The following is a 16634-nucleotide window of genomic DNA, read 5'->3' as shown; positions in this document are numbered from 1 at the left end:
ATCTCCAGACCTAACACTGTGTCTCAATGTATAGACCTCATTATTTCCTCAAGGGCCCTGAATCACTCTGTTGAATTTAAAAGGCTTCAGATTGTTTGGAGTGATTTTTATTTCATAGAAATAAATGTGTAGTCCTTCGTATTTGTAGAGTGCTAGGTTATTTCTCCTAAGACCACTTTCTTGCCCTCAGCTGTTGTCCTGCCTTCAATCTTGGGGTAATAACAATCCAAGAAACAGAGAATTGCTAAGAGGAAGATGTGGGAGGATGGAATGGAGGCAACATAAATTGCTGTCATTTATAATTGTTCTGTGTTCTATTTTCTAGGCCCTGGGGCAAGAGAGTAATGTGTATCTTTTGTAATGTAGGCAATTTACTTCCTCTTTAGAGAATGGCCCCCTAGGAGTCAGAGATGTCTTTTCCCTTGGAAACTGTTTGCACTGTTGACATAGAGGAGGTGTCTGTCATTTATGACACCTATTTAGTTTGTTGTAATACCCATAGATAGATTAGCTGCCACAGCCACAAGTCTGTGAGGAGACTGTGGCATCGTTCCCAGAAAAATCAGCAGATCAGAATCACTTTATGGTGACAGTCCTAGCTTCCTGGGGAAAGAAAGATCGGTTTTTGCTGGTGCAGTAACTGTAGGGCTAGACATGGATTATAGGACTGACTAGGGAAGCATCCATGTTTTTCCTCAAGTCTACCTCCTGTAACTCATTGAAAAGAAAAATGATTATTGAGCATCTACTATATGCCAGGCACTGTGTGAGCACAAATTAGGTGAATGGGACACAGTCTTTTCCTACCAAAAGCATACAGCAGGCTAGGAAAGATAGTGCTCAAAAATGTAACTAACTACACGTGGTAAGTGCTTTACTAGGGGAATGAACTAAATATCAAGAGAACGGAGTTAAGGAAGCAATTCTCCCTGAAAGGGTCAGTGAAGGTGTTATGGAGGTCACTTCAACAAACATTTACCAAAGGCCGCCTGTATTCATACACTGAGTATGTAAAGTGAACTGACCTTTGGAGTATCCAGCTGCTTGGGGTACACTGGGAAACACTGGGGCTGTAAAGAACATAAAAGAGTTCCCCAGAACTTTTCCAGACACAGAGAGTGATTCCTGTGCTGACCTCCCTCAGTCTGTGCTGTTTGAGCGCCCTCGTTGCCCGCCCACCGGTCTCATTCTGCCTTGCCCGTTCTGCTGAGTTACAACCATGTCAGAGTTTTAGAGGGAGCCATGTTTGATACGAATAATAGTAGTGATCCCTTTCCATTTTCAGAGTGCTTTTCCATCCATTATCTCAGTGCCTCTCAAGCCATATGCCCTTGGAACACTGGTGATCCTAGAGCTGAACCTCTCCTCAAGTTTATTAAGTGCAATCTTCCACATTTTAGAAAGATACTCAGTTAATGGATAGACTTTTCTAAATTTCAGGTTTTTCTCCCATCAGGTTTACTTGATGAAAACAAATATTAACAGAGATTCAGATATGTTTTCATATTTTTTGAGATGTGGAGAACTCCATTTATATAATATAACCATGTTTTCTGCTAGTAAAGTCTTGTTGCATATGATGAAAATATATTGATGAGTATTTTATGGTGTTTCACAAAGAGAAAAATGATTTTTGTTAGGCCCTTTGCAACCAACAAATTTGAAAACAATGCCATTTGATTCACCAACTAACCTGTGAGGTAGGGTAGAAAAGGAAACTGATTGAGGGGCATAAATGATTTCTCTATGATGTGTGTCTAGTGAATGATGGAACCAGAACCGGAGTTCAATTCAGTTCAACTCAACATTTAATTTGGAGAAATAGAGAAACGAATGAGATGTAGTACCTTTTTTTTTTTTTTTAAAGATTTTATTCATTTGACAGAGAGAGACACAGTGAGAGAGGGAACACAAGCAGGGAGGAGTGGGAGAGGGAGAAGCAGGCTTCCTGCGGAGCAGGGAGCCCGATGCGGGGCTCGATCCCAGGACCCTGGGATCATGACCTGAGCCGAAGGCAGATACTTAACGACTGAGCCACCCAGACGCGAGATGTAGTACCTTCTTATAGGAATTGAGATAGTAGTTTGGCTGCCATCATAGAGAGGCCCACTTAATCAAGGGGCATAAACAAGATAGAAGCTTATTTCTCTTTCACATAAAAGTATAAGTTGATATTCCAGCTTTTGGCTTTGTCACACTTATCATACTGTTTCTGTTTTATAGTTTTGAGATGGCTGCTCCCTCTTCAGCCACCATGTCCACATTCCATCAAGCAGGATGGAGAAAGGGAAAGTAGTGTGCATAAGTTCTTATCTCACTGGCCAGAACTTAGTCACATAACCATACCTAGCTGCAAGACTGCTTGGGAAATGTAATTTTTTATTATGAATGGTTATATACCCAGCTACAATGCAGCAGTTCTGTTATTTTTTTACTTTTATTTCTTTTTATTTTATTTTTTTAAAGATTTTATTTGTTTATTCATGAGAGACAGAGAGAGAGAGAGAGAGGCAGAGGGAGAAACAGGCTCCCAAGGAGAGGGGGGCCTGATGCGGGACTCGATCCCAGGACGCTGGGATCATGACCTGAGCCGAAGGCAGACGCTTAACCATCTGAGCCATCCAGGCCCCTTTTACTTGATTTCTTTAATGATTCTTTCATGAATAAAGTTTGCCATCCATAGTTGCATTTCAGCAGTTATGTTATTAAAGGAGAAAGGGGGAATATATATTGAGGAAACAGGCAGGCTCTGCACACTTTCCTTAAAAGGAAAGACAGAGGTTAAGAGAAATGTTTTGGAATTAGGCACACCTGAATTAAAGATTCAGCTCTGATGATTACTAGTTGTTTGTCCTTGGGTACCTTCCTTAATTTTTCCAAGCCACAGTTTCCTTGGCTTTATATAGGAATTATATTTCCCAGTGTTGTTGTGAGAAGTAAGTTAAATAAGAGAATTTAGGAACTTAGCAGTGTCTGAAACACAGAGCCCATAGGTGGTGATGATGATGATAGCATTAGTCTGTTTTTCACAATTCCATAGTATTCTATTTTCCTCCCTCAAAACATGCCATCTCCTTATAATTACTTGTTCTGTATATGCCTTTCCTGATAGACTGTAAACATTAGTGAGCAGAGACAATGGCTGTCTTCTTTCCTATCATATCCCTAATCCTGACCCTGGTTTTGTTCATCACAGCAGTCAGTATTTGTTGAATAAATGCATACATGTGATTGAGAATGGTGTATCTGGGGGAGGATTTTGCTATGGGAACACAGAAGAGTGGTACCTAACTCAGCCTGAGAAATCAGGGAAGGATTCCTGGATGAGCATGAGCTGAGTCTTAAAAATAAATAGGAGTTGCTCACATTAAGCATGTGGGATGAAGAGTCAAAGGCTCTGCAAAGAGGGGGAACCTTCTGGGTGAAGGTAGGGAGACACTAACCCTGGAGATGCAATTGAGAAACTTTTAGCAGTCTTTTAATCCTGGAGTTTAAAGTGGGTACTAGGGGATGAGTGACCATGGAACTGAGAAGTAGGGAGGTCTAAATCAACCCTTTTAAAAAGATACTATTTATTAAGTAACGACTATATATCTTTAAAGTGTCTCTGCTTACTGCCCTTTCAACTGTACCCACCTGAGGTGGTTGCTCTTGGGTTCCCCCTGGGGAATTAATCAGCGTGGTGCAGTGAGGTAGTTTGCATTGAACTTGCCATGGGAGGTGGGCTGCTCTTTATGATTAAATTGCAATTTGTTTTTTCATGTGGTCTCCTCTCTCTCTGAACTGTAAATTCCTTGAGGCCTGGGACTGTTTCTTTGGTGTCTTTCCTGAGTGGTTGAATCAGCACTTTGCATAAATGTTTCATTCTGTAAAGCATGACAGTAGGATACCAGGAGCATGATTACCTCCAATTTATGGTAATACTGTCCTATTTGTGTACATTACTCAACCTTTTTTTTTTTAAAGTTACCTTTTATTGAGTGACTGCTATATACCAGATGCCGTAACTACTATGTGCCAGGCTTTAAAGGCATTATTCTTTTTTTTTTTTTTTAAGATTTTACTTATTTGACAGAGAGACACAGTGAGAGAGGGAACACAAGCAGGGGGAGTGGGAGAGGGAGAAGCAGGCTCCCTGTAGAGCAGGGAGCCCGATGCGGGGCTTGATCCCAGGACCCTGAGATCACGACCTGAGCCGAAGGCAGACGCTGAATGACTGAGCCACCCAGGCGACCCTGGCATTATTCCATTTTAAAGTATTATAGTACACTTATCACAATGAGCACTGAGTAATGTTTAGAATTGTTGAATCACTATACTGTATACCTGAAACTAATATTACACTGTATGTTAACTGTATTGGAATTGAAACAAAAAAACTTAATAAAAAAGAAAGTAAAAAAAATAAAAGCATTATTTCCTTTTATAATATTATAAATGGTATATTTTATTTAATCCTCAGATATTCTAGTTATTAAAGACCCTGTTTGAGGACTCTAAGACTCAGAGAGATTAAATGACTTGCCTAAATGGCTAGTAATTTCCAGAGCCGACATTTGAACCAAGCGTGGTCAGAATCCATCTGATGTCTATGCTATTTCCATTTCATATAAATTACCGTTTCAAGCTTAACAAGAACTTTAGGTGTTAAAGGGGAAGAAACTGACACATAGAGAGGTCATTCAATGTCATTTAGTGACTAAGCAGACAGGCTTTAAGTCCGGCTTTTCTTTGGCTTCCATCTAAGTATAGTGCTTTGTGCAGTACCAGGCTGTGCCTCTTGGTCATCCCAGTCAGGGCCAGGCCTTCTGTCTAGTGATGTCTCTTGAGTGTGCCACATTGAGTTATAAACATAGTCACTTGATTTCTTTGCACCTTATAGCTCGTTATGGACTGTTCAGAGTACCATCACCAAATCATTCAGGTCCTCGGGTGTTAATTTTTAAATTTTCATCACCAGAATTTCTGGAAGCTAAATATGCTGCAGGCATATCTGCCTTTTCACTTGAAGATTAGGATGATACTGTCCTTCCCAATTTTCCCACCCTGGAGAATGCCATCTTAGTGATAGGCAGACATTATCACTTCTGTAGAATCTAGAAGAGAGAGCCTGGGCTTGGGGCCACAGACCCAGCTTCCAGCCATGGCTAGACATAAAGTGGTTACCTTTGCTATTTCCTTACTATTATGACCATAAACAAGTCACTTCCTCCTTTTGGGTCTCAATTTTCCCCTTGGGTAAAATTAGGGAGGGAAAGAAGGAGAGACTGTATTATCTCTAGGAGCCCTTGCAGTTATAGCAGCCTGTGAGTCTAATCTGACTCCTTTTTCTGCTCTTTCCCAGCAAAGTTTCCCAGTAACCCTGGGCAAGTAATGTGCTTTCAGAGGACCTCAGTTTTCTCTCTGTAAAGTAGGGATAATAATATGGACATTTCTTTACAAAAGTGGTTTAGTAATTTATCCCATGGCCTATTTGGGGGATCATAGTGCAGTCCTACAGGGATCTAAGAATGGCCACCCTGGGCCATCACACACTGAATCCAGGTCAGTCACAGGAGTGCCAAAGTTTGATGGTGGACAGTAGTCCATCGTCCCCGCCACCTTTCTCCTAGCTTCCCTTCGCTTCCTGCCTGACTCTCCTCCATGTGCAGTCAAGGTGGCCTTCCCCAAACACAGCTCTAGTCATGTACATGCTTTGCACAGATATCTTGAATAGCTCCCCATGGTGGTTATAAGGGCATGAACTCAGACAGTGGGGATAGAAAGGAGGGGACGGGTATGAGAAAGCTTGTACAGGTAAAATTATAGGAACCGGTGACTGATATTATATGCAGTCAAGCTCTTGCTGGCTATGCTGGCCCTGGCTCAGAACTGAAACATAATGTCACAATGGGCTCCTGATAATGTGGGGAGGTCCAGGCATAGCTAGGCTGACATAGAAAAGCAAGTGAGATGCCAAGAGGGATACTGGAATCAGCTTGTTTTGTTTTGTTCCCCTAAAGCGACACCTTTGAAGAGCCTTGGCATTTTCCCTGGTTCTAAAAGCCTCCTAAAGGCTTTAGAGAAGCTCCTCCCTTCTCTGCTGGAAAATTTTAGCAGCTCCCCATTGCATTCCAATGTTAGCATTCTTCACAGCTTTGACTGCAGTGCTAAATGTCTTGATGAGAAATCTGCATTTGGCCACGAGTGTGGTATGCTCTGAAAAAGAGAGAGCCAAGCCCCTGTTCTTTGACAGTTGGTCTCTAGAGGTTGGCTTCTCACTCATAGCAAAGTCTAGGACCCTGGGGTGGCCACCACTGTTAAGAACTTTAGCAATGAGAAACTATAAGAGACTACGTGATAAAAGAGTGGGTAAGATCTTCATCATAAAGATAAGAAATCCAGAAACTATAAAGGCTATAAAAAGTTTAGCAATGCAGAGGCTACAGTGGAAAAATCCCCTGCATTGGGGGTTAGAAGGTCTGGGTTTTAGTTCCTAGGATCTGTCTTGACTGGCTGTGTCACTCTGGGGGTCCCTAAGTCCCTCCTAGGATCTGTCTTGACTGGCTGTGTCACTCTGGGGGTCCCTAAGTCCCTCCTCTAGATGGGAGTTAGGTTAGATTATTTCCAGTTGAGAAACTTTCTTTTTTTTTTTTTAAAGATTTTTTAAAATTTATTTATTTGAGACAGAGAGAATGAGAGAGAGAGAGCACATGAGAGGGGGGAGGGTCAGAGGCAGAAGCAGGCTCCCTGCCAAGCAGGGAACCCGATGCGGGACTCGATCCAGGGACTCCAGGATCATGACCTGAGCCGAAGGCAGTCGCTTAACCAACTGAGCCACCCAGGCGCCCCGAGAAACTTTCTTGATCCTTATCTATGTTAGGTTAAATATTTATTTTCCCAGGCCTCATTTTTAACTTTTTACTGCAGCCTGCACAGGTTGATATGTAGTGAAATAATACAAAAGGGTAAAGTAGAAATAATTTGTCTATCTCTCAGTTCTTCTTTTTTTTTTTTTTTAAAGGTTTCTTTATTTATTTGAGAGAGAGAGACAATATACAGATTTTCGTTCCAGGTCTAGGCTTGATTTCTACATAATATTATTCACGTGCATTCTCTCTACCTCTCAATTCTTAAAAGGAAGACTAAATAATTGCAGAATTTCTAAGCTAGGAGGGCTGGAAGAGATCTAATGCTGAGTTTCCTTGCAATTGATTTAAGATACTGATGAAAGCTAAGAATTCTTTCAGAAAAGTACACACGCATGTAAAATTTTGCATATAAATTTTGGGGTTGATAGACCACTTGAAATCCCTCACTGGGTTCTAGATTAAGAATCTGTTATCTAGGGGCACCTGGGTGGCTCAGTCAGTTAAGCGATTGCCTTCGGCTTGGGTCATGATCTCAGGGTCCTGGGATCAAGCTCCACATTGGCCTCCCTGCTCCGCGGGAAGCCTGCTTCTCCCTCTCCCACTCCCCCTGCTTGTGTTCCCTTTCTCGCTGTCTCTCTCTCTATCAAGTAAATAAATAAAATCTTTAAAAAAAAAAAAAGAATCTGTTATCTAGCATAACCCCACCAATTTGAAGATTGGGAAGGTGAGGGCCAGGGAGGGGGCTGAGTCTCATAACAAGTTAATTGCAGAAGATAGTCATTTGTATTTGTGTTAAAGTAATGCCAGCAATATTCCCTCTCCTTCTGTTGGCTGATGTCACAGCCCAGAATGGCAAGGGAAGCTACCCATTCCTTCCCAGGGGAACTTCAGTTTGAAGGTAAGGTAACCTAAGAGAAAAATGGTAAACAAATTGATTTGAAAGACTGATTTCTTTGATATCAAGATGGGATGATTAGAATTTTTTTGTAATAACACTTTGATTTATTTTCTTTCTCCTTTTGTTTTCTGTTCAGCCCAAGAAGAAGAAAGGAAAAGTGGAAGTTAGACCCATTAATTTGGGGACAGATTATGAATATGGGATTTTAAACATTCACTTGACTGCATATGACATGGCCGTGGCAGAGAGTTATGCCCAATATGTTCACAACCTCTGCAACCATCTATCCATTAAAGTTGAGGAAAGGTATGAAGGATGCCTTTGCATGGGATGTTCTTGGTGTGAATAGCATGCTCTGCTTTGTCATTGTTGTTAAATGAGGTTTTGAGACATAATTTACATTTAGTAAAATTCACCCTTTTTAGGCATATAGTTTACCACAATCAGAATATAGAACAGTTACACTAACTCCAAAATTTCCCCAGTGCCCAGGTGTAGTCATAATCCCTGGCAACCAACAATTGATTTTCTGTCCTGTTGTTTTAAGTCTCCAGAACATCATGTAAATGGAATCATACAGTGTGTAGCTTTTTGTGTCTGACCTCTTTCACTTAACATAATGTGTTTAAGATTCTTCCATGTTTTTGGAAATATTTTATTGCTGAGTAGTATTCCATTAAGTGATGGACCTTAATTGGCTTATCCATTCAGCAGTTGATATACATCTGCATTGCTTCCAGTTTATTGGTGATTATGAATAAAGCTGTCATAAGCATTCTCATGTATGTTTTGTGGGGCATATATCTTTTCTCCTGGATAGCTACCTAAGCCTGGGATTTGGGGGTTGTATGGTGACTGTATGTTTAACTTTATAAAAAACTGACATCTGTTTTCCAAAGTGGTTGCACCATTTTGTTTTCCCACCAACAGTGTATGAGAGTTAAAGTAACTCCTTTTCCTGGTCAGCATTTGATATTGTCAGTTTTTTTTCTAAAGTTATTCTAATAGATATACAGTGGTATCTCGTAGTTTTTAATTTTCATTTCCCTAGTAAATAATGATTTTGAACATCTTTTCATATGCTTATTTGCCTTCTGTATATCTGCTTTGATGACATGTCCAAGTCTTTTGTCCATTTTTAAAATTGGGTTGTTTGTTTTCTTATTATTATGAAAATTCTTTTTCTATTTTTGGATACCAGTTTTTTTTTCAGTATGTCTTTTGCAAATATTTTCTCCCTGTCTTTGACTTACCTTGTCATATTCTTAGCTGAGTCCTTTGGAGGGCAGACTTTTTTAAGTTTGATGAAGTTCAGTTTATCAATTTTTTCTTTTATCGTTCATACTTTTGGTGTTCTATCTAAGAAAACTTTGTCTAACTCAAGATCACAAGATATTCTCCTGTGTTTTCTTCTAGAAGTTCTGTAGTTTTAAGTTTTACCTTTAGGTCGATGATCCATTTTTGATTTTGGGGTGGTTTTTTTTGTATATGATGTGAGATATGGGTCAAAGTTCTTTCTTTTCTTTTTTTTCTTCTTATAAATATCCAGGTGTTCCATTTATATTCATTTATTGAGAAGATTTTCTATCTTTATCAAATTGTCTTAGCACTTTTTGAAAGTCAGTTAACCATGTATATGTGGGTCTATTTCTGGACTCTATTCTATTGTGATGATTCATGTATCAATGCTTATACCATACACCAGGTATCTTGATTACTATAGCTTGATTCCTGAAACTACAACTTTGTTCATTTTTTTTTTTTTAGCAAAATTATTTTGGCTATTCTAGGTCCTTTGGCTTTCTATAAAAATTTTAGAATTGGGCGCCCGGGTGGCTCAGTTGGTTAAGCGACTGCCTTCGGCTCAGGTCATGATCCTGGAGTCCCGGGATCGAGTCCCGCATCAGGCTCCCTGCTCAGCGGGGAGTCTGCTTCTCCCTCTGACCCTCCCCCCTCTCATGTGCTCTCTCTCTCCTCTCATCCTCTCTCTCACATAAATAAATAAAATCTTTAAAAAAAAAATTTAGAATTAGTTTGTTGATTTCTACATAAAGGAAACTGATGGAATTTTATTAGGATTATGTTCAGTCTGTAGGTCAATTTGAAGAGAATTGACATCGATTTTGATTCCCCTGATCCATTAACAAAGCATATCTCCCCATTTATTTAGGGTTTCTTTGCCTGCTCTGCTTTTCATTTACTCTTTGGATTTGCTGGAAAACTGTAGGGGAGGAGAACTAACACTTCCTGGCTAGCTACTTCAGGCCAGGCACTTTATATATCTCAGTGTTTCAGAAAGTGTGGGATGCCCTGTAGTTTGCTTTAAATAACATTAAATCACATGGTGAGAAATTTCTTCCCTTTTTAACTCTCATTCAACCTAATTATGTCAAGGAGAAATTCTTTGTGTGGTTGTGGTCATGCCACTCTAGCACTTCCTAATCTTCATAACAGAGAAGGGACCTGAGACTCAGAGTCTTTGGCTCTAGCTAGAATTTTACAACATTATTTTGTTTTCTTTTCATTGTACTTTTTTTTTTTTCTTTAAGTAAGCTCTAGGCCCAATGTGGGGCTTGAACTCACAACCCTGAGATCAAGAGTCGTGTGTTCTACTGACAGCCATCCAGGCACCCCCACTGTACTTTTTAAAAAAAATTTCTCTTAATGGCAGCTGATACTGGTGATATAAAGTCAGGCTTATTGAGATACAATTTACCTTTAGTAAAATTCACCCTTTTAGTGAACAATTTTCTGTGCGTTTTCACAAATGCACACAGTAAATACCATCATACTCAAGATATAGAACTTTACATTATCCCAAGAAGTTCCCTTCTGCCTTTGTAGTTAATCCCTCCCCTACCCCCAGTCCCTCACAAACAGATCTGTTTTCTGTCCCTATAGTTTTGCCTTTTCCAGAATGCGATGTAAGTGGAATTATACAGTATTTTTCCTTTTGAGTCTGGCTTCTTTCACTTGGATAATATATTTGAGACTAATTTCTTTTGTTGCCTGTATCAAGTAGTTTGTTCCTTTTCCTTGCTGATTAGCATTTCATTGAATGGATGTATGTTTGTTTATCTGTTCAATGGTTGAAGGCCATTTGTGTTATTTCCAGTTTTTGGCAGTTATAAATAAAGCCGCTATAAACTTGTACAGGTTTTTGTGAGAACGTAAGTTTTCATTTCTCTATGTAATTGCTGGGTCGAATGGTAAGTGCAGTGGATTTTTAAATTTATAAGAACCTGCCAAACTGGGCACCTGGGTGGCTCAGTTGGTTAAGCGACTGCCTTTGGCTCAGGTCATGATCCTGGAGTCCTGGGATCAAGTCCCGCATCAGGCTCCCTGCTCAGCGGGGAGCCTGCTTCTCTCCCTCTGACCCTCCCCCCTCTCATGTGCTCTCTCATTCTCTCTCTCTCAAATAAATAATAAAAAATAAAATCTAAGAACCTGCCAAACTGTTTTCCAAAGTGGCTATATATACCGTTTTCTTTCTCATCAGCAACATGAATTCCAATTGCTCTACAAAAAGTTTTTTTTTAATTAACTTTTTAAGTGAATTGATTTAAAGAAAAATATTTAATAAATAATCATTTGGGTGGTTTGTCATTGTGGCAAGGTAATACATGGCACAGTATGTGAATATGGCAAGATTTATACTTCCTTACTGATTAGATAGTAGTATGTTCCCATTTTACAGATGAGGAAACCAAGGCTCAGAAAGCCCAAAAGTCACAGAACCAGTAAGTGGCCTAGATTTAACCCATTTCTGCCTGACTCCAGGATTTTTAATTATAGGGGGTCTTATTTTAAGTCCTTAAGTGAAATTTGAACTTTTAAACCTTTATAACTTAGTGTAACTGTGCTAAACATGCTGTCTAGAAGATTGGATAATAAGCTGTGACTTTAGCTCTCACAGCTGATAGTACTTCAATTGTTTTAGGATGAAAGATGTGCTTTATCTTTTTGTGATGCCCCAGAGAGTTGGTTGCTCTTTCAGCACTTGACACACACTTCTATCATGTCACTTAGTGCTCTGGGCTATAATAATCTATTCATGTGTCAGCTCCCCTCCCCACTGACTAGTGGGAACTGTGTTCTTTTTTTTTTTTTTATTTCTTTAGCATCTAACGCAAGACCTGCCACATGGGGGACATTAAGCCATTGTTGAAAGAATGACAGGCTCTTGAAAATGACTGCATGATCCAATTGTGTGGTATACATGGGATGCATTTCCTAAAGTTTAATGAAAGTGCTTTAATTAAAATCAATTAAAAAACTACTGATTGAGCCTTTTCCTGCTATGTGGTAGATATTGTACTAGATAGACATCCTGACTGGAGGAGACTAAGGAGAATGTCCCTGATTTCAGGGAGTGTGTGTGTGTGTATACAGCATAATGTGCAAGGTGGTAAGTGAAGGATAAAGTGCAGTGTCAGTTCAAGGAGGCTGAATAGCATTATAATTTAGAGCGATGCTTCCTCAAAGTGCCACTCTGCAAAGATATCAGAAGCTTATGCCAAAATGTACATTAGTGCTTTGCTCCCTTCATCAAAAAAGTCTCACTATTGAAAAAAAATGTCTGCTGAATTAAATAGCATGTTTAGTGACTGTTGCCTGCTTCTTATCTTGTCTCGGACTGGTAACAAGCAGTTTGTTCACCAGCAACTTGTCTATGGACCATACTTTGAGTAACAAATGGTTATGAGTACAGGCTCTGGAATCAAACTGCCTATGTTCAAATTCTAGTTCTACCAGCTAGTGGTAGCATGACCTTGGTAAATTCTGAACCTCAGTTTCCTCATCTATATAATGGGAATGATCATTTTCTTATTCCTTTAAGTTCTGAAAATTAAACAAGATAGTATATGATAGCACTTAGCAGAGAGACTGGAACATTGCAAACACCCTGTAAATTATATTGTTATTAATAATTAATGAGAAGTTTTTTTGTTTTTGTTTTTGTTTTTAGCTGGCAGGGGTTAGGGGTAGCTTCTGTGGTGGCAAAGAGGCATTAAATGTCATTTACAGAATGTTATCATGCCTCCAATAGGTCAGCTCCCTGGAATAGTGCTTTGAAGTTTCAAAAGGACTTCTTAAAGGGTGCTGTTTTGTTTGTTTGTTTGTTTTTGTTTTTAAAGATTTTATTTATTTGAGAGAGAGAGACACACAGTGAGAGAGGGAACACAAGCAGGGGGAGTGGGAGAGGGAGAAGCAGGCTTCCCACTGACCAGGGAGCCTGATGTGGGGCTTGATCCCAGGACCCTGGGATCATGACCCGAGCCGAAGGCAGACACTTAACGACTGAGCCACCCGGGTGCCCCAATTGTTATTAATATAATAGAAGCTTGCCTATGGTCATACATCTAATAAATGGCAAGATCTGGATTTGAACTCACTTTTTTTCAAATTCTCAATTCCCCGTAATTGGTTCTCCACACAGCTTTCGGTGTGATCTTTCTAGAATGGAAATACGATCAGGTTACTACCATGCCTTAAAATCCTTCTATGGCTTCCCATTCCTTTAGGATCAGAGTTAAAGTTCCTCACATGGCTTGCTAGGTGCCTGATGGCCTGGGCTTGCTTCTCTTGCCTTAACTCATATTTCCCTTCCCCTCTTCCTCTCCCTCCAGTTAAAGTGGGGCTTATCCCTTTCCACCTCAAGACCTATGCATATGCTTGCTCTCTAGAGCTTAGAATACTCTTTCCCCTTTATGTAACTAACCCCTACTTTTTTCTTAGGCTTCATATTGGATGTCAGTTCTTCAGAGAACCTCATTAAATTAGGTCTTTATGTTATATATTGAGGAGAAGTAAAGATTATATAATTTCCCTTTCATAGCGCTCATTCCTTGCCCTCGTAATTACTTGACGATTAGTGGCCTTCCTTCTTAGACTCTAAGATCTATAAGGCAAGGACTGTTTCTATCTTCATTAACAGTTTAACCCTGAGACCTTGCCCAGTACCTGACACATAGTAAGCACTGAATAAATATTCACTGACTTGGATTGAGTTCCAATAGTCATGGACATGATTCCTAGAACAGCAGAATGAATGATGTGCTGCTTTTTGCCTCTTCTCTGCTCTTTGCTCCAAATAGCACAAAGCCTAAAGAGATGTTCATTTTCAGCAACTCACTGCCCTGCATTGATTGAGGTTTTCAGACCATCGTATTGTTAGGCATTCTCGCTGCCCAGCTTTTCAGAGATGAAATGATTTTCTTTTCTTCTGATTTTCATTTCATCATGATCCATTTTTCCTCTGGGAGTGGCAGGGTAGGGCTCTGACCTTGAGATGGAATTGGGCAGGGGAGCGGTGTGCTGGCTTTTGTTCTATAAACGGTCTGCACTGCTGCAGCTGCAACTCACCCAGGAGGGGAGAGGAAGAAGCCTATCCTGCAGGTCTCTTAATTTGCCTGCCTCCCTTGCTGAGCAGCTGCCTGGAGATGGAAATCTTACTCATCTGGGAGCAGCTTCCCAGCCTGAAGCTGATCTAGCCCCTGTGCTTTGTGGAGAATAAAAGCATCGCTCAGCATCACTCTCTGTAAGGCTACTCTTTTTTTTTTTTTTTCCTTTTTCTTGAAGTCCACTTACATTGTTTAAAATGGAGGTACAGGGGTGCCTGGGTGGCTCAGTCGGTTAAGCCTCCCACTCTTGATTTCGGCTCAGATCATGGTCTGGGGTCGTGATATGGTGCCCTGCATGGGAATCCGTGCTCAGGGCTCAGCCAGGGAGTCTGCTTGAGGCTCTCTCTCACTCTCTCCCTCCCCCTCTCCCTCTGCCCTTCCCGGCCCCCACTCATGCAAATGCATGCTTGGTCTCTGTCTCTCTCTTTCAAAAATAAATAAATCTTTAAAAAAAGTAAAATGGAGGTATGATTTATATTTACTAGCGTCCACAGATTTTAAGTTCCCTAGCACGCCAGCAGTCTCCCTTGTGTCCTGTCCCAGGTAGTACTTCCCGAAGGTAGCATTAGTTTGTCATTTTAGATTGACTTTTGACATTGAGTTATTTCATTTCTTCCCTTCTGTTTTTCCTGTCTAATCATCCAAGTAATGTTTATTGCAGAAAATTTGTAAAGTGCAGAAAAGTGTAGACACTAAAGAAAATTTACATATATTCTTAACTACTCAAAGGCCTATTCTACTTTGAAATGAACAGAGTTCCCAGTATTCTTTATCAAACTATGTCTGGCTTTTCTGTTAGTTCTCTTTGAGGGCCCCTCGTGCCTTTGTAGATCTGCTTCACTTTTTGGAATGCTCTCCAGGCAAACACCTATATGTTTATTTTTAACATCTTGATAAAAGCCTATCCCGCCTGTGAAGTCTTCTCTGAGCCCCCTTTCTCTCTCTTGTCCCTGTAATATTCGGTACATGCCTATTATTGCCTTTGTCTTACTGTAGTGAAGATGTTTGTCTCTCCAAAACACTCTTAGCGGACTCCTTTAAAGCACAGGCTGCATATTGCCCACCAGCATGCCTAGGACAGAACAGGCTTTCAGTAAATGTTTGTTGAATGAATGAATGAATGAATGAATGAGTGAGTGAATGAACAAATCAAAGACATCTTGCTAGTAAGTGTTGAAGAATAAAATGCATGCTCAGTGGCACGAATGGACAATTCCCACTTCAGTCAGTCAGTCTTATCTGCAGAATGTCAAGAAAGAAAAATAGCATTTTAGAGTGCTTTTTACTTTCCTGAAAGCTTTACATAGTTATTTTATTTGCTCTTCCATAACAAGTCTGTGAATGTGTCCTTATTTATGTAGGGAAGTTATTACCAAATTTGAATTGGAAGAGGAGGTCAGAGATTGTGCTGGAAAGTGGGAAAGAATGTTATTTAGGGAGGTTACCTGGAAGAGTCTGTAATACCTAGCATTTACTGTTTTTTTTAAAGATTTTATTTATTTGACAGAGAGCGACACAGCAAGAGAGGGAACACAAGCAGGGAGAGTGGGAGGGGGAGAGGCAGGCTTCCTGCGGAGCAGGGAGCCTGATGCGGGGCTCCATCCCAGGACCCTGGGATCATGACCTGAGCCGAAGGCAGACGCTTAACAACTGAGCCACCCAGGCACCCCTAGCATTTACTGTTTGTAAGAGCAAGGGAACTGGCGTTTGTAGGCATATTATGCCAGGCAAATTGCTTATGTAATTTCACTTAATCATTACAACAACCTTATGAACTAGGTATTATTATCCTTATTATCTCCATTTTGTAGCTAAAGAATCTGAGACTCAAAAGCTGAATTAATTTGTCCAGGGTTAAATAGCAATTAAGTGGCAGAGCCAATATTTAAATCCAGGACTGACTGTTGTGTCTCTAGTCCATTTTCCATTATATCCATTATTCATTTCGTAGAGGGCCATGGCCCTTGCTATCAATTGATGAAGCTTTGTGTGACATGAAAATTCAGGAATTCTACTGTTGTTATTTCATTTATCTTCATTTTGGTGAACTTTCTGATAAGACGAACACAGCACTAGTACCCATTTCTGTGTAGCCATCGATCCTATCTCATCACCATGCCTGATCTTCACACGTCTATTGATAGAGACCTAGATTGTAATCCTCTTTATTCTGGAAGAAACTGAGGTCCAGAGAGACAAGTAATTTGCCTTAGTAAATATTGCTAATAAGACACAGGGCTGAGATTTGACCTCAAATCTAGTGTTCTTTTCATGGCTATGAAGCTGATCATAGCAAGCACAGTCTCTACAACAGTATTTCTCAAGCTGGGGACATTTAACAGTGTCTGGAGACAATTTTTTTTTTATTTTTTTAATTTTTATTTTTAAAGATTTTATTTATTTATTGGAGAGAGAGAGAGTGAGAGAGAGCATGAGAGGGGAAAGGGTCAGAGGGAGAAGCAGACTCCCCACCGAGTGGGG

General features: G+C 40.2%; 1 protein-coding gene across 4 annotated transcripts in view; it reads left to right on the top strand.

The window, feature by feature from the left end:
- The window catches only part of MRPL48 (mitochondrial ribosomal protein L48), a 65205-nt gene that overhangs the window by 43698 nt on the left and 4873 nt on the right, over window positions 1–16634 (top strand). For all 4 annotated transcript variants that reach the window (XM_064576944.1, XM_045894408.3, XM_045894409.2 and 1 more), the window contains one exon: window positions 7886–8055. In XM_064576944.1, the coding sequence (XP_064433014.1) occupies window positions 7886–8055 (170 nt within the window). The remainder of the gene's footprint in view (window positions 1–7885; window positions 8056–16634) is intronic.

This window comes from Mirounga angustirostris, unplaced genomic scaffold, assembly GCF_029215605.1.
Source record: "Mirounga angustirostris isolate CCGP_5_RB_7025 unplaced genomic scaffold, mMirAng1.0.hap1 SCAF_13, whole genome shotgun sequence".
Classification (NCBI taxonomy): Eukaryota; Metazoa; Chordata; class Mammalia; order Carnivora; family Phocidae; genus Mirounga; species Mirounga angustirostris.
The sequence above is the reverse complement of the archived record's forward strand: the minus strand, read 5'-3'. Positions and strand labels throughout refer to the sequence as shown.